This window comes from Diabrotica virgifera, chromosome 4 (genome assembly GCF_917563875.1).
Source record: "Diabrotica virgifera virgifera chromosome 4, PGI_DIABVI_V3a".
In the NCBI taxonomy this organism is placed as follows: Eukaryota; Metazoa; Arthropoda; class Insecta; order Coleoptera; family Chrysomelidae; genus Diabrotica; species Diabrotica virgifera.
The window spans coordinates 204,170,483-204,196,413 of record NC_065446.1 but is presented as its reverse complement, the minus strand read 5'-3'; the positions used below and the strand labels follow the sequence as shown (position 1 = coordinate 204,196,413).

Genomic DNA, 25,931 nt, shown 5'->3' with positions numbered 1-25,931 from the left:
TATCAACAATTAAGATCAGGAGGTACAATATTTTTTTACAAAGTTTCACCAAGTCCCTTTTTTGCCTCAGAAATTGGCAGCTGCTTAGTGTACAATTTAGGAATGGTCAGAATTTTTAACACGTCCTCTTTAACGTTTCTCTTTGCTAAGAAGGGTTGGTTTAAAATTAATATGTGTATACTTTTATAGGTATTTACAAAATTAAATTTATATTGAATAATATTGGCAACTATTTTTGATACCTAAAACATTTCACTTTTAACCAATTAACAATATTTCCTTTAAAGTCATTGTTTTTATTTATTATTATCATCCGAGCCAGTTTTTTAAATCCAAAAATTCCTTATGTTCAATTTTTCTTGTTTTGTAAGCAGATTGATCACATTTTCTGTTTTTTCTTGCCATTCTAAAGATATTCTCGTATGCATGTACACTAAAAATATCTATTTTGTGCTTGGCGCTTTCGATGGCTCTATGCATAGTATCCACTTCCATGTAGGAATCCACTATCCATAAAGACACCAAGGGTTACCAGTATGAAGCAATACAGCGGCTATTTAACGATTTGATTTTGGCCACCACACGTATCAGAGAAGATAGTTAAATGCATCACATTTTTCTATAGGGCTTTTCATTCACAGTCATTTGTTTCGAGCTTCGGTCAAATGTCGTATAATCCGTGTATATTAATATTATACACATACTATACAACATATGACAGAAGCTAGAAACAAATGAAAAGCCCTATTCTCTGTTAAGGCTATGGGTACATAATTCGCAAATATTTTACGTGTATCCCTACTTTTTCTGTCTTTACACGGCAAATTACGTGTAGTAAAATTCACACTGGTGTGGATATGTAAACATTACTAGAATGTCATTCTACTTGAAAATGTCATAATTAATTTAAAGAGATGGCTTTTGAATGTTCTTGGATAACTGTTATTTTTATAATTGCAAATGATTAATTCAGTTAATAAATGTGATAATTTTTTCACTAACTATGTTTTCAGTGATTGTAATAATTTATTTGTACAACAAAAACTAATAATCAATCGAGAAAAGAGGAAAAGTGTTAAAGTGATTTTTTAATAATATGTTGTTATTTTGGAACGCTTACAATTTTGAACATCTCTAACAACAAAATACTTGGATCACAGGATATATCTGATGTATTCTCAGCTTGGATCTTCCACAAATAATACACAATAAATAACTTTTTATTAAGTTCACGTCTTAAATCAATTATTTATCAAATACACTATATATCAATAATATTTAATCAATTTCTCAAAATATTCCCGATGCAATGTCAAATATTTAAAATTGTCACTGATTGTCAGTGTCTGACTGACAATACGTGCTGACAATATTATATTCGGCTGAGTGCGTTGTAAGACAAAGACAGATTTGGAAAATATTACCACGGCATTGTGTTCATTTTTTTCAAATCCTGAAAAAACCAATAAATATTTTTGAAAAATTTAAACGCAGAATGAAAGACTAAATTATTACCGAGGGCCGAAAGTCCCTTAGAATAAATAAAAAGTTTATTTTGAATGAGATATTTGAAATTAAAAATCACACTAAATTTTCTCTTAGTTTTTTCACCCCTGTAACTTATTAAAATAAACATTATAGAAGTTCTCAGGGACTTTCGGCCCTCGCTAATAACGTAATCTTTAATTCTGCGTTTAAATTTTTCAAAAATACTTATTAGTTTTCTCAGGATTCGAAAAAAATAAATCCCCATTTGAATAGCATTGCAGCCGAAAATACGTACCGATCCTCTTAATGATGGTATATTTTATAAAGTGACAAACAGGTGCCAATTTCACAGCTACCTCTTTTTCCATTTACTTATGTCCAAAAATAACAAAATGCGTTATTGGGGGGAACAGCTTCATAAATAGTAAAATTGTATACCTAAGTTTGGTTTCCGTAAATAATAAAGCAAACTAATTTCAGATGTTGGAATTTGTAACACACTTTGCGTGTCACAGGATATGGATATGAAACCACTGTCATGAAAAATGGTTCAACATGAAAAGTCTCAGATTTAAATTACTATTTACCATTTTAATGGTGGATTCTGCATCTGAGGCTCTTCAATTTGTTAAGAGATGTCGCTGGATCGCGTCTCAATGGGAACTTGAATGATCTTTCGAATTCCCCTTAAATTGATGGTTGAGCTTTTTTCGATTCAGAGGAGTGCACGCTAGCGCTGTTGAAAAAGCCTGAAACAGTGGAAACAGCTCTCCGGCGATTGTGCATCCCTCTGAATCAAAAACAAGCAAAACCATCATTTACTTTTGAAAATTAAGAGTTTTGTAATAACAAAATCGTAGAGTCCGACACGCAAGATGTCACTTTCGCGCGGTAGTTTTGTTATTACAAAACTCTTCAATTTAAAGTAATTATATTTAATTAATAAAGATTGTCGATCTCTTAATCGACAAATCTACAATTTCCTTCTCAAATGTTTTAACGTTGGCAAATATTTTGTCAATACGTTTCATAATGAAGTTTTCGTTTCAACGTCTGGGACTGGGACGCGACTGACCCATCAATTACCACACATAAAGCGAGGAAGCAATATTTTTCAAGCTAAAACTTGTACTAAATCCTTTTTAACGGGAGTTTTAAAACAAAATTTAACCAGTAAAATCCACTATGTCAAATAATTGCCTTCGCAAAATCCAGCAAGTCACTTAATAGATTTTGCCTGAACAAAAATTTGTTGTAAAGACTTAGTGAATGTAGAATTTTATTGTTTTATGTTGTCAAGGATGAGAAAATACTTACTGGATTTTGCTAGCACATAAACTAAACAAATTGCAATATCAATATGTAATTAAGTCAAAAATGACAAAAACTGACTTAGTGTATTTTGCTTGTAATCCGACGAAGTATAATATTATGTGTTAACAAAACTACTAGATAATTTAATATAATATTCTCCTCTTGACACAGTGCAGTCTCCAAAGAAATTTTAGATACACAATAATAACGAACATAATATTATGACTGTAATTTGTTCAAACAAAGTATTGTTTTATATAGTAATAGAATAATAGTAAATCGATGGGTTTTTGACAAAACATCGTAACCGACAAAACGCAAATTTTACAGGAGGCGACTTTTTCTTCTACCGACTTTTCGGTTAATATAATTAAAATTTTAAAACTGTGATAAATTAGTACATAAAAAAAGATCATTAAAGAAAAAAAACTGTAATATAACATTCTTTAATTAAATTATGTAGCATACGATACTTTGTGAGACCTCGTCTGTGTATATTTTAGCTGAAGTTTGTCGCTTAAGATAAACATCGATAGTTTTAAGGTATCAATTTATAAATGAATATTTATAAATAACGTAAGTATCTTAACAGTAAAAATATTATTCATGACAAAAATCGACAAAGAAAAATAAAATTTAATATATAAGTATATTAATCTGTGACACTCTGATCTTCTTCATCAGTTTCTGCCAATGTGTCAGGAATTTCACTTTTGTAACTTAACTGTTCATATTCTTGCACAAACTCCTGTGGTATGACATGTTTCAGACATAAGTTTATGTGTTTGTTAAAGCTTAAGATGTAATCTTTAAACTGCACTAAATTATTTTGCTTTAGACATGAAATAAACAACTTCTTTTTGAGAAAATTAAGAAAGATAAAACAAATGTAATACAATAACAGAAAAATATCATTTAAAAAAATGTTTATACAAAGTCATTAAAACTTTTTTCTGTACCTACAACTTACCTAAATAATAACAAGCTTAAAAATGTATAAATGTAATTGTTTTTGAGCTCTTGCGCAGTATGTCTGCATAACTTGGAACCTATTGATTACTTTTTATTATTAGTTTTAAAAAACTACTGATCAGATATTAAATTTAATTAATTTCATACGAGGTATGTCAAAAAATATGAATCTTGTTCAAGAGTAAATTAGCTTTATATTTCGCAATATCGAAAATTGTTAATAAAAAAAGTTGTTTGGAATTAAAAACTATGTTTCAATGTTCGTTCTATATTGACTCCCCTACATTTGTTTCAGGTTTCAGTGAACTTACTACGTTGATATATTTACTACTAAGTTGATATATTTCTGTTGCAAATATAATATTTATGATATTTGCATAAGAACAACTAAAAACCATAGGTTACGTCATTACCAAATTAGTAAATTAGACTTCAAATTCTATGAAAAAGACAATAAACCATAAAAACAAGTATTAAAAACTTACCGCATCTATTGAATAAAAGGATTTATAAAAACTACCACTATTATTTTCGTTTTAAATTGTTGGAGCGAAATAAAATTTCCACTGAATTCTAACACATTTAAGATAACACTGAGTAATCCTAACGGTCATTTTGGTCATTGAATCTTATCGTAAGCGGCAAATGCAAACGTAAACGACAATATTTATGGCGTTTACCATCAACTGTCGGTACTACCTTGGCGTTTACGATACCATAGGCACAAAATGAGTTTGAAATGCGGTGGTTACGATAAACATTAAATTCAATTTTAGACACTTCGGATGTTATTAGGAAAAAAATAATTTTGAATTAGCTGTATACTATCGTAAGGAACTATTTAAGATAAAAATCCCATTTTCGGAAAATTGATGCTTACGATGTTTTGTCAAAAACTCGTCGAAATGTTCGGATAAATTTCAATGTATAAACAGTACAAAATTAAATAAAAGGTTAATACTAACATGATGGTGAACTGGAGCGCCTGCGGGCTGCAGTTGGGAGTCCAAGGTCTTGTCTGTAGATAGTCAAAGGTAAGAGCGTACCGGCACTTGGGGATGTAGCGCCGGGTGTACCAGGGTGGCATGTTGAAGGGCAGCACCGGGCAGTTCAGCCGCGGCGGCTGCGCTGTATGCCAACGGGTGGTGCCACAATTCGGGCGCGCCAGGAAAGAAAGGCGTTCCCAGGTCTGAAAAGTATACTGTCATTTAGAGTGACAATCAGTTCTCGGTCAAATTAATTGTGGATGATATTTGTAAAATATAGTTTGTCAATAATTCTTTGTTTAAACATTTTAAACAAAGCTACAAAAATTTAGCAAAGCCCCAAAAAGTGGAAAAATCTCACATTTACAGTATAACATACAAAACTCTAAAATTCTATACAAAGTTGTGAAATACTGACAACTGTATTTTACATAAAAACTATTAAATACGCTTTTAAGATTGGGACAGTTGCTGTGATCAAAATAGAAAGATGGTCTTTTGAACGACCATCATAAAAAGTAAACTTCATTGATTTGACTGTGGTAAAATTTTCGAACTGTGGAGTCCCGAGATTTAGAGAGCCCTCGCTACTGGAAATGAGTTGAAATTCTCTGGAAACTGGAACTTTGAAGTTACAAGTTTCAATCGGTTCTGCATCCACCAGGAACATGACTTGCGTAGGTACATCTTTCTAATTTTTCAGGTATATTACGTATCTGTGAAATTCAAAAAAAAAACTGTATTAATGAATTTATTTTATAGACATTTTGAGGCTTTTATAAACATCTTCCAAATGTAAAATTTAAATATACATAGTACACTTGGTATTTCGGAATTACAATTTTTTGATTTTAGGAACAGTGTATTTTCCATAGTTTTGTTTTAGATATTGTTTCCAAAAAATTAAGAGTTGCTATTTTAATAATTTAAGAATTACATATAATATACTAATTACTACAAAGTTAAGAAAGGTCAATTCCTTTCTGAAAGTTCATAGTTTTCTAAAATTTAATTCAGTTCTGTCAACCAGTTACTAAGAAAGAACCAATCAAGAAAGGGAGTGTCGAAATATATACAAAACGTGGGTTTATAGCTCCGTAGATAGAGGAGTAAACCAAAGATACATTGTGTCCCTGGTGTTATTTAACATGTATTCTGAGTATAGTTGGAGCAAATACTGGGAGAACTATACAGGAAGGCGTATTAGTCAACGGATTGCGTCTAAATAACATAAGATAAAATATGCTAACAACGCAGTCGCTAATACAGATAGTTTGGATGGTTAACAAACAATAATGTCGCGCACATAAGATGTAAGTAGAGAATGTGAATTGGATCGAATACAATACGAAATTAACAAAGTACATGGTAGTCAGTAAGCGCGAAATATTAAATACACTGCATTTGATTAACCGAATGACAGGGTAAACAGTTACATATATGTTGGTACCAACATTAACAGCCAATGGGACCACTCTACTGAAATAAAACAACGCATAGGGAAAGCAAGAGAAACGTTCGTAAAATCAAGTCTCTTTTCAGAACTCACTTTACCAATTGGTAAAAGTATCTCGATCATCAGATGATATGTGTTTTCTACGTTATTACGAGTTTACGGAGTAGAAGTTTGGGCACATTTTGAAGCTTTTTTTGTTGTTTCTACCGGCTTGTGCCATGAGTCATTTTTACTATCGTATAGTTCAAATTACACAAATACACATTATCTCTCAAATATTATATTACATACATACTATTGTGTTTTAAATTTTATCAATCAAAAGCAAAATAAAAATTAAATTATTTTTTTTTAAATAACGCGGGCACATAAATTTGATACACCCTGTATATTGAGCTGTAGATATTTCTTAGAATGTAGTTTGGATGTAAGTAGATTTCTCTTTTAATGAGCTTTCCGATGAACCATTAAATACTTTTGTGAATAATTAAAGTGAAAATAACGATGTATTTAGATTTAAAATGGAAAAAGATTGTTTAGGGTATAGGTAATTATAAATTTCTCGAAATTGATAATTGAAAAGAAAGTTGGAATTTTAATATCTTTATTTCAACACGAGTATATGTTGGAGAGTTTCTCCGAAAGTAATTATTATGATGGTAGGAATAGTTTTGAAAGAATGACTGTTTGTTTTCGAATGAAAAGAGACGAAGGTGGAGAGACAAATGTTTCTGATTGGCTAGGAAATTTGGAATGGGGAAAGAGAAGCTTGAAAGTTGAGACAGTTTGAGAAAGAAAAGATTATTATGTTTTTGGCATCGATGAGGAGCGGTTCGACGTGTTTAGTGGATAGATAGTTAGCAGATACCAGTGGCTGTTTGATAGTGGAGAATAGTGTTGAAAAGTGGAACGAGAGACAGATCAAATTGAGACGAAATACCTCTTTGATTCTGTATTATTGTGAGAAGGAGAGCAGAGAATTTTTGGAGTGTTTGTTTGAATCGAGTACGTGTCAAAAGAAGGCCCGGCTTGTTGGAGAATTGGTGCTGGTATGCTGATAGTTTTGAAGCTGGAGAACGGAGAGGGCTTTGATGAGTAGCCTTTAACATAATCAATGAGGGAGAGCTGTTTTGGGTCACGAGAAGACATCAGAGTGAGTGAAGAAAAAGGTCAGTCAATTTATGTGAAAGAGATTTTTATGTTCGGAAACTAAATTTTTGAGTAAAAAGCATATGAATTAAAATTCCAATATTTCAAAAAGTAAATAGTAAATATAGGAAATCTTGCGAATACATAAATTTGTTTTGTTTAGTTTGTTTTAGCAAAGTCATCGGGAACAAACCGATAAATTGTTTTTTTTAACTATAATAAATTTAAGTGGTGAAAATTTCATTCGGACATCTGTGACAACAGATTTTTTAGATTCGATAGATTTCAGAGTATTGATTTTGATAAATAAAAGACAATTCTGTATTTTTATTTTAATATTTTGCTTTATTTATTTTCCCTATTTTATCCTGATTAGGATCAACTAAGAGATACTGAACCCACGAGAGAAGATAAGTATAACGTGAGATAATTTGGATTTTTTTTAATAGTATAAAAAGGCACCCTGAGATTTTTTATTCAATTTTTATGTATGATTTGCGACAATTAAATAATTAATCAAATAAATAATAATTAATATAAAATTAATAAGAAGCAGATCATAACAATACATTTTTATTGTTGAAATGTTTATCTGATAATTAACTATTTTGATGGGAAATAAGCCACAATTAAATTGAAAAAATAATGTTATTAACATTTCGACGCCCAGAACGGTTGTCATTGTCAAAATACAAAATATGTACTGAAAATAAAAATGTTTATCTGATGAAAATCAAATCGGGTTAGCCGGACTTCCGGGTTATCGGGGGCCAACTTATCGGGGTTCCACTGTATATGAAATGTTTTTAATCAAGATGTAAAATATAATTCTATAAGATGTTTCCTTTATGAAATAGGAAATAAAAAAATGTAACTTTTAATAACCAGCACCTTTTCTCTCGCACTAGTATCTACAAAATTTAATTTAAAACAGTACCAAGCTGAGATATTTGACACGGTGTTTTAAGTTTAAATTAAATAGTAAACCTAAATACTAATTTTAAAAATAAAAATGGAACTTATTATCGTCGTACCGTAACCTAAGTTTTAAGAAAACAATACCGCGAAGAACTTGAACATCAAACGACAAGCGTCCCGAACATGAATACGAATAGCCTACAGTGTCGGTGTATGATCGGTGACGACAATGGTGATGAGAGGGAGTAGGATTGGTCATGAGACAAACAAGGGTGTCCTGCGATATTCACAAGATACAGTCAATTTCCCTATCATACAGTTGTCCTGCTGTGTGATCATAGTAGGACTAGAACTATATAATAGGTGGGTCCAAGTCAAGACTTTGCCACATAACAGATCAAGTCAATAGAATGATTTGGGATAAATATAAAAGGCTATAAACACACAAGGCTGATTACCAAGAGTTGGGACAATTAAATAAAAAAAAGTATGTCTTTAAAAATAGGAGACCTAAATGATACAGAAATGTTTACAAATTTGAATTTATTTTTGTGTGCTTTATCCCCGGTTTATCACGGAAAATGAATTACCAAGGAAAAATACAATAACTAAGTAGCTTCCTATTAAGTGAAATGTTTTTAATCAAGATGTTAAATATAATTCTATATAAAATGTTTCCTTCATGAAATAGGAAACCAAAAAAATGCAACTTTTAATAACCAGCACCTTTTCTCTCGCTCTAGTATCTACAAAATTTAATTTAAAACAGTACCAAGCTGCGATATTTGATACGGTGTTTTAAGTTTAAATTAAATATTAAACCTCGCTGAAAGATATCCTGCGGCGATTTTACTAGCGCTCCTAAAAATAAAAGAGGTAGAGTAAGAAATAATAGCATCAAGATTGAAAACGTAAAAAAGCTTATACCAAAGCTTTTTTACTTCGCCTTTGAGGAAAAAGCAATAAAATGGCTAAATAGATAAATGTATTCTTTTGCTCTATTTAGGTATATAATGCATAGAGAGACTTATTTTATTGTATAAAACTTCAAACGCATTATATTATAGTCTAAGAGCTAGAGCCGAAAAATCATCGTCATCATAAGTAATATGGAGTTTGGCATGTGAAATGTGTCTATTGTATATTGATAATTATGACCCCTTTCAGGCTGACACCTCGGTGGATACAGGAAGTAGCAACAAGGGATGAAAGGGGGAAGTTAGTGTAGTCATTAAGGGTTTTCACCTCCTATTTTGTTACACCTCCATCGATTTGCATGAAAATTGGTGACTAGTTAGAGCATACCTCAAGAAATAAAACTGATTTGGTGCCAACTTGCACTTTTATCCTGTGGGTGGATACCACCAGTTCTCGGGGGTGAAAACTATTTTATTAAAAATAACCCCACAAATCGATAGAGGGACAAATTTTAAGTAAAATTTGTTATATCATGCTATTAAAATAAATCAATACTTTTTGAGTTATTAAAGATAAAAAATTTATCTGTTTAAGAGCACATGCGTGAAGTTACGGATAATAAAAAGAACATATTAATTAATTGTATGTTACTAAAATATTATTTTTATATTATTTCGACATTATAAATTTAGCAAAAGTGTATTCGAATATGTCAAATGTACCCATTATTGGACACCCCCAGTTTCTGAACATATTCAGTTTATATTGATAGAAAAAATTCAATTAAATATCGAAAGGAAATAGTATAAAAATAATATTTTACTAACATACAATTAATTAATATGTTCTTTTTATCATCCGTAACTTCACGCATGTGCTCTTAAATAGACAAATCTTTGATCTTTAATTACTCAAAAAGTATTGATTTATTTTAATAACATGCTATAACAAATTTTACTTAGAATTCGTCCCTCTATCTATTTGTGGGGTTATTTTTAATAAAATAGTTTTCAACCCCAGGAAGGGGTGGTATCCACCACCAGGGTAAAAGTGCGAGGTGGCACTAAATCAGTTTTGTTTCTTGAGGTATGCTCTAACTAGTCACCAATTTTTATGCAAATCGATACAGGTTTAACAAAATAAGAGGTGAAAATCTTTAATGACGGCACTAACTTTCCCCTTTCATCCCTTATTGCTACTTCCTGTATCCACTGAGGTGTCAGCCTGAAAGGGGTCATAATTATCAATATACAATAGACCAGTGGTTCTCAATCTTTTTGAGTCATGTACCACAAAATAATTTTTAATATTTTTGGTACCACCTAACGCCCGGTTTCATAATCAACTTAAAGTGAACATTAACTAAAGTTCACTTTAACGTTGACATTTAGCCATATGAATTGCATTGATAAAGGTACCAACCTGAAAGAGGTCATAATTTTCAATATTCAATGGACACATTTCACAGGAAAAACTCCATATTACTTATGACGATGATTTTTCGGCTCTAGCTCTCCGTCTATTATGCTTATTGCTATTACTCGGTAAAATTTAATTCGGAGCTACAGTTCAAGCAAACGTTTGCAATTAAACTCCTAAAACCAAAACTGGAAAGAAATTATTTATACTTTATTTGTTTACAACTGGCAGCACATTACAAATGCAAATCTTCACAAATCTTCAAACAGGACGTAAAGTGGTCAAACTGAAATCACTCAAAATAATAGATACCCTCTCCTGTTGAAATGTAGTTTTAGATATTACTTTTCGAAGATATGTTTCTGAAGCTATATCTTTGTGGCATTTACGTAATAGGGAACTTGCACATTTTTTTTGTTACATCATAATGTTCAGTTTTGTTTAAAAATGAGATTTCCAAAATTTCACCTAATGAATTAATGGCGAGGACATCAAATACTATAATGATATGACGTATGAGGGAAAATGAGTACAATAATGAATGACCTTAGTGACAGTTGGCGATAAATATCATAACTAGGCCACATACTGAGAAACAATACGTAGGTACCAATATGCTCAACTAATAGTGAAAGAAAAGATCGACGGAAAGAGAGGACTAGGAAGGAAAAAACTATCATGACGAAGAAACATCCGGCAAGGACAGGACTGAATTTTAAACAGCTGAAGACAGCTGTTTAAAAAGAAAATAAGTATATTAGATAATAATAATAGATAATATTCGATTTGCCCAACCCAAAACAGGCACCGCCTGGTCTATAATAAATATGAAACAAAGTATAGTCGAAGCAATAAAGCACTGAACCTCCGAAAAAAAGGACGTCTTGTCCTTTAACCTTCTTCTTCTTCTTCTTCCTCTTTATAAGCAATTCTGCTTGTTAATTGGCGGATTGATACCTCTATGGAAGGTTGTCGCTCCATCTTTTGCGCGGTCGGCCGATACTTCTTCTGCCGATTAGTGATTTATCTCGTGCTATTTTGACCACACGTGTCTCCCCCATTCTGGTTATATGGTTGTTCCATTCTTTTTTTCTATTTAGTGTCCATTCGTTTATACACTGTACGTTACATTGTCTTCTAATATCTTCGTTCCTCTTTCGATCTCTCAGTGTATTTCCTGTAATTCTTCTCAGTACTCTCATATCTGCCGTTTCCAGTAGTCTTTGTGTTGTGGCTGTATCGGGTCTTGTTTCTGATGCATATGTCATTATTGGTCTTACACTGGCTTTATAAATTCTTGACTTCATCTCAGTGTTAATATGTCGGTTTCGCCATATAGTGTTATTAAGGCATCCTGCCAATCTATTTGCTTTTTGTACTTGATTTCTCACTTCTTTGTCTAGGTCTCCGTAACTTGACAATGTAATTCCAAGGTATTTTACTTCCATTATTTGTTCAATACTGATACCATCAATTTCTATTTTGCATCTGATTGGTTTTTTACTGATTACTATTGTTTTAGTTTTTTGAGATGAAATTGTCATATGGAATTCTTTTGCTCTTATGTTAAATCTGTGGACTAATCTTTGCAGACTATCTTCATCTTGGGCTATCAATATTGCGTCGTCTGCGTAGCAGAGTATTTTTACTTCTTTGTTTCCCATTCTATATCCTCTTCCTTTGTTGACGTTTTTGATGATTTCATCCATGATTAAATTGAAATTTAACCATTTAACCTTCTTGGTCTTAATAATTCTTTTTGTATCTTAATAATTCTTAATAATTCGTGAATGCGCCAGGAAACTTTGTGAACCGGAGCCACGATAATATTGAAAAACTGCATACAAAAAATCCATTCCAGACAATAAAAAAAATTCAGAACTCGTCAATTATTGGCGGAAATGAGTTCAATTTTGTTATTCGGGGGTTTTTGGGGTCGCTGAAAACGAATATGACGTCAAAAGTGATTACCGGAGTACCTGGTGCCCAGGGTATCTACTGTTTACCTCGTCATTAAAATTCATTAAAAAATTAGTCAAAAATAATTGCTCGGGTGTTTTTGGGGTCGCTAACGACGAATATGACATCGGAAGCGATCTTCGGAATACCTGGTGCCCAGGGTACCTACTTCTTATGGAGATTTCGCCAAATTCATTAAAAAGTTAGCCTTAAATCATTACTCAGAGTTTTTTGGGTCGCTGACTACGAATATGACATCAAAAGTGCTCTACGTAGTACTTGGTACCCAGGGTACCTACTGCTTACCTCGTTTTCTGGAGTTTTTGGCAAATTCATTAACAAATTAGTTAAAATTCATTAGTTAGGGGTTTTTGGGGTCTCTTACGACCAGGGCCGGTTTTAGGGTTTTGAGCGGCCCGGGGAAAATAAAATTTTGCGCCCCTTCATACAAGAATATAAAAATTTACTGCAAATATAAAAATATAGCAAAAAAGGCAAAAAATTAAAATTTTGCGATTAAAAACTATGAAAAAATATATTTACAGTGGAACCTCGATTATCCGTCAGGGCACCGGACCAAGGGTATGACGGATAATCGTAAAGACGGTTAACAGAACATTAAAAAAAATTGAAAATTGATAGTACCTACAACTCTCAAATTTTATTTACATATATGTTTTGTTTTACAAGATAAGAGGAATTTTTGTTAGTATCGTACAATCGAATCAATTTGGTTTAAAATATTTGAAATCTGTGTTTGTTTTACTGATGCTTCACATTTTTCTTAATCCGCGTAAGATCATGCAATCTACTTTATTGGCTTCTTCTTGACAAGAATACCACTCGATGAATTTTTGCATGTGCGATGCAGCTTCTCTAGCTTCTTTACGCAAATCTTTGTCAGTTGCAATAACATCATCGACATTGCCATTATCAAATTCCGAGTATGTGTCAGCATCTGAATCTGTTTCGTCCGCCTCTTTTGCCATTTCAATGATTTCATCATCTGTCAGCAATCGATAGCCGTTTGCATCCTTATCACAAATTAACGATTCGTTTATTTCATCTTTAGTCAACGAAAACAAAACAGTTGATTCAGCCATAACTTCATTTGTTACCGCACTGTACATTTCAGCGAATTTCGTTTGGCTTATCGCAATGCTCAAACAAAATGAATTGATGACCCAATTTTTGCATATGTAGTCAATACAACGTATGTACGGACCCTGACGGTTAACAGAGGTGACGGTTAATGGAGAGACGGATAATCGAGGTTCCACTGAGGGCATAGCATGACGAGCACATTTGAAGTTCAAGCGACGAACTAGCGAGGTAAAAGATAAATGAACATTGTCAACAAGCAGAAAAAAATGTGTACAAACCTTCTACAATACCAAAAAAACATGTTGATTGTACTCAAGATATAGCTGCATCCCCAATAACTAAATTGAGGGAGTGGCATCCACTTAGCATAAAAGAGCACGAGGATATTTTTTTGCAAACGCGAGCTTATACACCTTTATTTTTTCTCTACATATCCTTGGCCTTACAATCATCTATATAAATTAAAATTAAATAATTTATTAATTTATTTTATTATATCATGAGTAGGTATATGACTCAATACCTAGAACCAAGCTATGGTTCTAGGTATCGAGTGACTAGGACAAACAATATACTGCATACTAAAATTAAACCCAATACTAGGTACTGTGGGATAAGAACATCTGTATAAAAACAAAAAGAAGAATATATAACATCATGACAAAAAGTATTCTGACTAATGAGTGTGAAAATTAAATAAAAAATACGAAAACCAAATGCAAAATAAGAGCAATAGAGATGGAATATCTAAGGAGAAGCTGTAGAAGAGATAGAATAAATAACATAGAAATTTACATAGAAACTAAAGAGAAAAGAATGCTAATGGATTCAAGAGATAATATACTACATAGAACAAAAGAGATTAACCTGGTACGGACATGGCAGAAGAGCAGACCAAAATCGTTGGTTAAACAGAATAACAGATTGGAGCCCGACAGGATGAAGGAAGAGAGGCAGACCCCGAAGATCATTCTGGGATAAAGTGGACGAAGCAATAGAAAAGAAATCTGCAGGCAGGGGACTGGCAAAACAGAAAGAACTGAAGAGAACGGGTGAGTGAAAGAATACAGTGAAAACTGTGGAAATCCTTATATACAGGGTGTTTGCTCTATAAACGTATGTCCACAAATGCTTCGTTTCCGAGATATGGGGTGTTGAAATTTTTCTTACAAACTGACGATTTATTTATTGCTCTAAAACCGGCTCAGATATGCAAATGAAATTTGATGTGTTTTAAGAGGTAATTATTGCGCATTTTTTGAAATAAAATTAAGAATTTTATATCTACTGTTGGCGCGAATACAGGTAATGGTCTGATTTTTTTTAAAGAAAAACATAGTACGCCACTGAGATATTTCAAATAAAAAATCTTTTGGAATTAGGTACTCGTTTAATTTGTGATACAAAAATCTATTCTTCATTTTTTTCACACGTCGGTCGTGCCGTTTTTATGCAAAAAGTGAATCATCTTAACGCTTATAAAGTAATCGAAATAAATTTCTATATATTCATATGAAAAAGAACTCATTTCTAATTATTCATACATATCCAGTTTGTTTTTTTACTTCAAATTACACACCCACGGACACACGACAATGTTGATAATGCAAAGCTTACAGAACAGGAAGACAAAACTATTTAACCATTGAGGCTATCATGACAAGCGCCAGTATAATAATATACCTGACTAGTCATAAATTTGTTGATACTTCGTAAATCTGATTTTCGTGTATTTTAAGTATGTATGTATAACATTGTTACCATAAAAGTGATAGGTACCTGACAAATGACTTTTAAAAGTCATAACAATTTTTAGGTTGCATTATTTTTATTAGGGAATTTTTGTGAGCTAGAATGCTAGAAATAGTTTTCTTATTGTTACAATTATTCAATAATAATTGTCTTAGGAGTAATCTTAGCCCAAAGATAATCTATAAAGTCTAAAAAAATAATGAATGTAAAAAATATTATATTTATATATCAGCGTCTCCCAAAATTTGGCGCCCCCCAAAATTTGGCGCCCCGGGCGGTCGCCCGGCTCGCCCGCCCCTTTATCCTGCGCTGCTTACGACGAATATGACATCGGAAGTGATCTCCGGTGTACCTGGTGCCCAGTGTACCTACTGTTTATCTCGTAAATAATGATGTTTGACAAATTTTTTAATGAATTTGCCGAAAACTTCAGAGAACGAGGTAAACAGTAGGTACCCTGAGTGCCAGGTACTCTGTAGATCACTTCTGATGTCATATTCATCGTCAGCGACCCAAAAACGCCCGAGTAATGATTTTTGGCTAATTTTTTAATGAGTTTGCCGAAAACTGCATAGGAAGTAGGTACCCCGGGCACCAGGTATTCCGGAGATCGCTTCCGATGTCATATTTGTCGTTAGCGACCCCAAAAATCCGCGAGTAATTATTTTTGAATGATTTTTTAATAATTTTTTTGCCGAAAACTCCACAAGAGAGCTAAAAATTAGGTACCCTGGGCACCAAGTACTCCGAAAATCACTTCTGATGTCATATCCGTCGTTAGCAGCCCCCAAAACCCACGAGTAATGATTTTTGACTAATTTTTTTAATGAATTTTAATGACGAGATAAACAGTCAATACCCTTGGCAACAGGTACTCCGGAGATCACTTTTGACGTCATATTCGTTTTCAGCGACCCCAAAAACCACGGAGTAACACAATTGAACTCATTTCCGCCGATAATAATTGACGAGTTCTGAACTTTTTTTATTGTCTGTTTGAGATGCACTTTAATAATGCATTTTTTGTATGCAGTTTTTCAATATTATATCATGGCTCCGGTTCACAAAGTTTCTTGGCGCATTCACGAATCGAATGCAAAAAGAATTATTAAGATCCGTCTTGTCGTTTTTTTTTTCGGAAGTAAGGCCGATTTTAGTGCTTTATTCCTTCGTCTATTAACAAACTGTACCTTTCCGGTACTGCCACTGTCAGATTTTGTGTTATTTTTATTCGACTCGTTTTCAAATGTGACTGCCACGCTTCAGTGACCTAGAAGCGGAAGTCCTGTACTGGAAAAAAAATTACAACCACATACGTTCACGGTTTTTACGAAGTGTCACAGGAAGTGCAATTACCTCTTTGTATTTTGTTTCCCTCTATAGAATTTTGTAATTGTTTTTAATGACCAAAAAAAGGAAACTGAAATATTTTGTTTTGTCCATGGCACATTTAATCTACCTGTTTATTGTGAAGTAATTGTGATATTGTCAACAGGTAGACTAAACATTTTTAACGGTTTCCTAACGGAGATACACAATTTTGATAAAATTTAGCAAGAACCTTCAGTTCAGTGTTAATTTAAATACAAAGTTTTAAATTAGGAATATAAAAACTTAACGAAGTATGCATAATAATTACCATCTGAATGTTACGATATAACATAATAAGATCTGTAGATGATAAAAATATAACAATAAAAGAAAAAACAAGTTTTAAGTAATTAAATATCTATGTTATATTATACTTACGAATATATAAGATACTTTTATTATAACTCCATTATGAAAAAGACAAATACAAATAGTCTGATTTATTTATAAAGCCGCGTCCTTACTGGTAAAAATTTGGGACAAACCAGCTGTTCGTCGCAAATATTTGCGTGCTCGAGGTAAATTTGAGCTAATAATGCGGACGTTTTCGTCGCATAAATCGGACGCAAGAGTTTTCGAAGCTCACAACCCACACGCTTCAACGGTTGTCCGTTTTTGAGCGAAGATCAAAGGATTTGTGTCGCGTACGATTTGCAGTGTAAACGACCGATAAACAAATTTTCGATGATCGTGAAGTAAAATTTGCGACGCAGATTCTTGCGACGAACCATTAGGTCAATACGCACGTAAAAATTTACCAGTGAGGAAGCGGCTTTAAAAGTGGAAAGTTAATTTACGGTGTGAGATCTTTGGTGTAAAAATAACATCTACACATGGACCGACTGAAGAGAAAAACATAGAAATAAAGGAAGGCTTCTATAATCAAATATATTGCAGTATTCGAAAATATTCCAAAATACGATATAACAATATTATTATCTTATGCTAATGCCAAAATATGAAAAGAAGAAATATATGTATGTACCTATCCATCATAGGAAAATATAGTCTGCATGAAGTAATGAGGTTAAATGAGGTTAAGCGAGCAAAAGAGGACTGGATGGAACAAAGATGTCGTGAAATGGAAGAACTACAAAGAAAACATGACGAGTTTAATATACATAAAAAGCTCAAAGAAATTACATACACTCAGAGAAAAAGAACTCCTCACTTTATGAGAAACTCCAAAGGTAACATAATTCTCGACTTGGATGAAAAAAAGGAAGAATGGACTAACTATATAAAAGAGCTCCTCCTGGATACGAGGCCACCACTTAACACCACAAAGTATACGAATACTGGTCCTAGTATTTTAAAAGCGGAAGTAGAGAAAGCCATCAAACAGAGCAAAAATGGGAAATCTCCAGGCCCTGATCAAATACCATCAGACTGGCTCAAACTTCTGGATGACGATAATGTCTCACAATTAACAAACATTTATAACCATATATACGAGACTGGAATGATGCCACAGATATGGTTGGAGTCTACATTGATTCCACTCCCAAAAAAACCTAATACATCATCATGTAAAGACTTTAGACTAATTAGTCTCATGAGCCACTCTCTCAAGCTACTTCTTAAGATAATTCTTAATAGAATCAAGCAGAAATGTGAAGAGAAAATGGGAAACAAACAATTCTGTTTCAGAGAAGGATTGGGAACAAGGGAAGCTCTGTTCTCGATGTTAACATTATTTCAACGATCATGCGAAGTACAGAAACCAATTTACGTCTGCTTTATAGATTTTGAGAAGGCGTTTGATAGAGTTCAACATGATAGGTTGTTTGAATATCTAGAAATGATTGGAATAGATGATAAAGATCTGAGACTTTTACAACATCTATATTGGAATCAAGAAGCTTCTATTCTGGTAGACGGCAAAGAAACAGACAAAATTTGCATTCAAAGAGGTGTCAGACAGGGTTGTGTGTTATCCCCAACTTTGTTTAACGTATACTCAGAAATAATTTTTAATGAAGCCTTGGAAGGACAATGTGGAGTTCGAATCTGGGGAGAAACTATTAACAACATCAGATATGCAGACGACACCGCGATCATGGCTGAAAATATCGAAGATCTTCAATTCCTTATTGATCGAGTCACTAGAGAATGCTCCAGTAACGGACTTAACATAAATGCAACAAAGACAAAGTTACTTGTGGTTAGTAAACAAGACGTCGGCCCTATTCAACTAATTGTCAGTGATGAATCAATAACAAAAGTTAACCATTTTAAATACCTAGGATGTTGGATAAACGAGACACTAATTCACTTTTAAATACCTAGGATGTTGGATAAACGAGACACATCTTGGGTTCAACGCATTTCAAACAGAGAAGTCTTAAACAGAGTAGGTCAAGGCGAAGGTGACTTAATGAAGATAATAAAAAAGAGAAAACTTGAACATCTGGGGCATATAATGAGAGGTAGCAGATACAGGATGCTGCAGTTAATACTCAATGGAAAGATCGACGGAAAAAAAGGAATTGGTCGAAAGAAATATTCATGGCTCCGAAACCTTCGTCAATGGACTGGCTTATCAGCAGATCAATTGTTACATGCCGCACAAGATCGAGAACGATATCGGCAAATTGTTATGGAAGCTACCCACGCCTAAAAATTTGGGCACGGTACTTAAAGAAAAAAAAAGAAGATGAAGTAACTAATGTAAATGGTCACTTCTTAATAGATTTTGCAAAGAAAAGGATTATGATCATTATTATGAGCACGTACTTCCAACACAAAAGAATTTACCAAGGAACGTGGAGATCGCCAGATGGGAAAACAGTAAACCAAATGGTTCATGTGCTCGTCAAAACAGAAACAGAAAAATGTATAAAAAAACATAATACAATATAGCCCGAAATAAACAGTACTGAAACTGAAACATAGGTTTCTCTTTCTGCACGCTGTCATACCCAAATTAATATGTATAGACCTGTCAAGTAATTCTTAACAATTATTAATAATTATTAATTTTTAAGAATTAGTTGGCAGGTCTATACAAGTTAATTTGGGTATAACAGCGTGCAGAAAGAGAAACCTATTTTTCAGTTTCAGTACTGTTTATTTCGGGCTATACTGTATGTATAGTCGACCAGACGCAGACATAGATCACTTTATAGTTTTAATAAAAATTAAACAGCTTTTACCAGTTCTTAGAAACCAACAGAAAAATGGTACAAAGCAAATAAACTCATTAGACTACTGTCAGAAGAAGAACAAAGTAAATATTCAAATAAAAGTATGTATGACCCAATCAGCGCAAGCCAGTAATAGAGATATAAAAGAAAAATACAAAGATGGTTTGATAAAGAATGTAAAATAGAACTAGATGAAAGAAATAAGTTAAGACTCAAAATGGTGCAAGTAAAAACACCAGAGATGGAGATAAAATACAACGAACAAAGAAAACGAGCCAAAAGAATCATAAAATCAAAGCAAAGAAAATACAATGAAGATAAATTGAAATGCATAGAAGAAAGCTATGAACATGGAGAAATTACAATTTATATCAGGAAGTAAAAAATGAGAAAAGAGGTAGGTACCAAAGAAAACCTGTACATAAAGCAAAAATGAAAGGAATTTAATACGCGACGAGGAAATACAGATCAAATGGAAAGAATACTTCGAAGAGCTTTTAAATGAAATATCCGCAACAGAAAAAGAAATAAAAAAATAAAAGAGAAACTAAAGAAAAACAAGAACACAGGAAAGGATGAAGTAACAGCTAAAATGTTTAAATATGAAGGACCAGTACTAATTAAGCATTTGGAAATTTGATAAAAGTAATCTGGCAACAAGAACACATACCAAAAGAATGGACTGAAGCAAAACTTCACCCAATTCACAAAAAAACGAAAAAAGTTTATGCCATAATCACAGGGGAATATCGCTACTAAACACTGCATATAAAATACTTGCTGTATATAAAAAAATAAGATGGCACAAAGATAGATAACGCCAAAGGAGAATATCAATATGGATTCAGAAGAGGACGCATCACAGTGCAGAAACACGACCTGACACAGAGAGGACAAAAATAATTCTAGAAACAGCAAAGATGAAAACCCTTAGAAAAATTGATGGTAAGATACTAAGTGACAGAGCTAGAAGTACAATTATACGACGGAGATGCAAGGCGGAAAACATAAGGGACTGGGTAAGCAATAGAAGAATAGAATGAAATGACCACATAAGCTGAATGACAACAAATATGGCGAGAGACTGTTCCCAATAGGAAGACGATAGGTGGAAAAAAACCGAAAACGATGAAATGACAACTTCCTGGATGCACATTGAAAAACAGACAGAGCCATGTCTACACAAAAAGAAGAAGGAGAAGAAATTTGAAAACATTAAATTTGGTACAAAAATTATATAGGTCTGGATCCCGCGTATGAAAAAAAAGTTGATTAATAGCAAGCTGCAAATTTGTTAATAGCTTAAGGGTGTCTAGTCGGATAAGCTTTGATATATGGGAACACTGGAACAGGGGCAGTTTTAATTGTGGAACAGGTTAAAAATTTGGAACGGTCAGACCATGAAAACGGCACATTTATTTTGTCCGACAGAACAGACTTAAACTCTCCGAACAGAGATTAAACTTTCATGCAAAAATCAGACTGCTATTTATCACTTGTCACAATTCCTGTCATTTGACATATTCTACATGTTTCACTCATTAAAACGCCCATTTGGTGATAAATAGCAGTCTGATTTTTGCATGAGAGTTTAATCTCTGTTCGTAGAGTTTAAGTCTGTTATGTCGGACAAAATACATGTGCCGTTTTCGTGGTCTGACCGTTCTAAATTTTTAACCTGTTCCACAATTAAAATTGTTCCTGTTCCAGTGTTGCCATATATCAAAGTTTGTCCGACTAGACACCCTTAAGCTAGTAACAAATTTTCAGCTTGTTATTAATCAACTTTTTTTTCATACGCGGGATCCAGACCTAATATTATTTATCCCTTTGTTGGCCCACGGTAAGTACGACTTTATAAAAGTATCAATAGAATATATAATTTTTAAATACAAAAATACGAAATTGTCTGTTGTACTCTTGCGTAATATTCAAACTGTCCAATAAATATAAATATTATGTTGGTAATATGTACTGTCAACGTCGATATTTCGACAAATATTATTCGTGCTGATTCACTGTGTTTTTAGAGTGTGATTTGAAATAGTAAATTTTATTGAAGAAGATATTACGGACTAGCGAATGTTTTTATGTTATGTTCCAAGAATATTCTTTTATATAGAAATAGTTATTATTGCTGAGTATTAGATATTTTTATTAATTTTCTTAATAAAATTGAATAAACTGGTATAAACTCTAAAGTACAGTCAGGTGACCAGAAGGATTTCTTTCAGTTTTCACAAAAGTTTGATTTGTTAATTATACAGATAGGTATTTGCATTTTTTTTTTAATTTTTGAGTTGCTTTTTAATTTTCCTGTTTTCAGATAGCATCTAGCAGTAAGTGGGAAGATAAAAGACCTCTCTAACATAAAAAACTCTTAGAAGTAACTATGAATTTGAATGTTGATAGCATACTAGAAGACAATAATATCTTCACCGATAATGAACATCAGAGAATGATACTGAGGTTTAGTCCACTGAGGTTCAGTCCGAGCTTGAGATAGATGCAAACGGAAGTAACACTACTAATAATGAAATAGTTTCTACAGAACCAAATGACGACAATATTACTGGTAGAGATAGCCAAAAATTTGACGAAGAAAGATATCGAGAAATATAAAGCACCACACAAAGTCAGCTAAAGCATTTTATTTTACTATGAAATGACAGCCAAATATATAACTTTGCTAATTTGTCTATCTGCATACAAAACATCAGTTAATATATCTTGAAAAACCAGTTCGAAAACGAATAAGAACTCGTATATTTATATCCTTCATACTTTCATGTTCGGTGTTACAATTTCATAATTACTTAAACTAAAGTAAAACTAGTAATGGTAAAAATTTTTGTTCATAAAAACCGAGAGAAAGCAATTTGTTAAGTAACTAGTAAAACCGTTCAAACAACTCTGTCATTTATGCAGGTGTCAACGACTTATAAAATTTAGCGTGACGCCCATGGTGGATTTGGTTCCCATCACAGAAGCCATTGTTGAATCCAACAGCGGAAAGAATTGTTTCAAAATTGTTTGTTTGATCTGGAAAAAGTAAAAGAAGGAGAGAGCTGTGCTCTGTGCTGAACTAATTTCTTTTTTTTTAGAACAAATTGAAGTAAGAGATTTCTGTGTTAGGCATCATTCTTCCGTAAAATTGTTTATTATAGTTAAGTAATATTTCGATTTATTTTTACTGAAAAGTTCCTTCACTAGATTTTAGACAACTAGAAAGCTATACCGAAACGATTGAAAGTAACATTACCAAACGAATATCTAAAATTTGCTGATAAGTATGTTCTACAACTTTCCTAACAAAAGAGTAAGCGTAACTAAACATGAAATGCAAAAAAATGAAGAAAATCACCAATTTCTCAAAGAAAAACAAATAAAATGAATCTGATTCAAAAAACGAATTGAAGTTTTCAATCTTATAGCACATAAAATAACACTAAAAATATTACCCTACATCCCACCAGATTGAAAACAATGGGAACCTTCTCTGATTACACCTCCAAGGCTTCTAAAAATTACAAGCCATTACGGATGCTGAGACTAAAGAAGATGAGGGAATTTTGCAATTTATAATTCACGTCCCATCTGCTCAGCGCGGTAAATTTCCAACGAGAATGGTTTCCTTCGTATTCCAATCAGAGTAAACATGTAAATCAAAAATGAATAACCATTTTCAGTTTCGTTGCAACACGAAACTACTGCCGCACCATATTCTAGTTCAATTAGAGAGTGCAGCAAGCACCCCTACCCGTTTCGAAACTTATTAGTCTCTCATCAGGAGAAACATATGCTGCTCTCTCTGACCCAACCAGGACAAACCCGGCGTGCAGTTACGGATTGCAACGAACGAAATGGCAGGGATGCCCTAGCGGCAACTGCTAGCAAAACACTAAGTTTTAAATCTAATAGCACATAAAATAACACGAAAAATATTACTCTACATCCCAACATATTGAAAACAATGGGAACCTTCTCTGGTTACACCTCCGAGGCTTCTAAAATTCGCAAGCCATAACGGATGCTGAGACTAAAGAAGATGAGGGAATTTTACAATTTATAATTCACGTCCCATCTGCTTCGTCCATTACTTTACCGCGCTGAAGAGATGGGACGTGAATTATAAATCGTAAAATTCCTCATTTCCTTTAGTCTCAACACCCTTATGGCTTGCAAATTTTAGAAGCCTCGTAGGTGTAACCAGAGAAAGTTCCCATTGTTTTCAATCTGGTGGGCTGTTGAGTAATATTTTAGGGTGTTATTTTATGTGCTATTAGATTGAAAACTTAGTCTTTTGCTAGCAGTTGCCGCTAGGGCATCCCTGCCATTTCGTTCGTTGCAATCCGTAACTGCACGACGGGGTTTGTCCTGGTTGGGTCAGAGAGAACAGCATATGTATCTCCAGATGAGAGACTAATAAGTTTCGAAACCGGTAGGGGTGCTTGCTGCACTCTCTGATTGAATTAGAATATGATGCGGGTGTAGTTTCGTGTTGAAACTAAATTGAAAATGGTTATTCATTTTTAAATCTGATTTAATTTGTGAAAACATGATTAAAATTCGGAGAAAAACTGCAATTTATGAACAACTCCGCTATTAATTAATCTTTATTTGGAGTCTGTATTCAGACAAGCATTAGACGAGGCCCTAGGTGGAATCAAGATCAATGGAAGCAGCACAGACAACATCAGGTATGCTTATTATACCATCATAAGGGGCCTTTCAGACGAGGATACTGTATGCGAGCTACACAATTTGCGATGGCTGCTGTATCGTGTTCACAGGCATGTTCTTCAGGATGAAAACAGTAGCAGTGCAGTGCGGCTACCTTTTATTTCTGTTGCTGTGATCTGGCGAAAGTGGCGTGCATGGTGAAAGGGAAAAAGCTAGTTTAAGAAACCTCTTTAGAGAAATAAAACGAAGATGCAAGACAGACAAAAACCAGTACTACCAGGGTATATGCAAAGGAATTGAGAGACATGATCAGAATAATCAGCCGAGAGATCTATTTAGAAAAATACTTAAGAGACTTTAAAGCCAGAACTTGGGCCATTGAAGACAACACTGGAACTCTGAGAACAAACAGAGAAGATATAGCAGAGACATGGAGATCGTATTGCAGAGACCTATATGAAGATGATCAACGCCAAGAACCTGTTAACCAAATCTCTGACGAAGTGGAAGAAGGACCTGATATACTTGAAAATGAAGTAAGACTCGCGATCAGTAAGCTCAAATATAATAAAGCACCAGGTCCAGATATCATAACAGCAGAAATGCTCAAAGCCACAAAAGAAACTGGCGTAAAATTACTTCATCTACTCTGTAACCAAATATGGCATTCAAAACAATGGCCTGAAGACGGGACAACATCTACAATAACCACAATTCATAAAAAAGGCAGCTTCCATAAATGAGACAATTATAGAACTATTTCTCTTATATCACATGCCAGTAAAATAATGCTACATATAATCAACGACAGACTAAAAACATTCCTTCAAAGAGAAATTCCACAAGAGCAAACTGGATTTACCAAAGGTAGAGGTACTCGAGAACACCTGTTGAATATAAGACAGATAATCGAAAAATCTAAAGAATTCAATATTCCACTGTACATATGCTTTATAGATTATCGTAAGGCGTTCGACAGGGTCAAGTGGAGACACTTATGGCAAATACTAAAAGAAGTAGGCGTACCCCAACACCTTATTTCGCTTATAACTGAACTATACGAACACACTACTGGATCAGTTAAAGTGCTTGACGCACTTTCAAATGAATTTCATCCAGAACGGGGTGTCAGACAGGGATGTATACTATCTCCACAATTATTCATTATATATGGAGAGCATATTATGAGAAGAGCACTTGAAGGATGGGAAAAAGGCATCTCAATAAATGGTCATAAAATAAACAACCTACGTTTCGCAGATGACACAGCCCTTCTTGCAAATAGTCAAGCAGAGC

General features: G+C 33.4%; 1 protein-coding gene across 1 annotated transcript in view; it reads right to left on the bottom strand.

Moving 5' to 3' along the window:
- LOC114346012 (protein couch potato) overlaps nt 1-25,931 on the bottom strand; it is a 408,847-nt gene that overhangs the window by 79,840 nt on the left and 303,076 nt on the right. Inside the window, exon 6 of the mRNA XM_050649860.1 lies at nt 4,821-4,963. Coding sequence (XP_050505817.1) covers nt 4,821-4,963 — 143 coding nt within the window. The remainder of the gene's footprint in view (nt 1-4,820; nt 4,964-25,931) is intronic.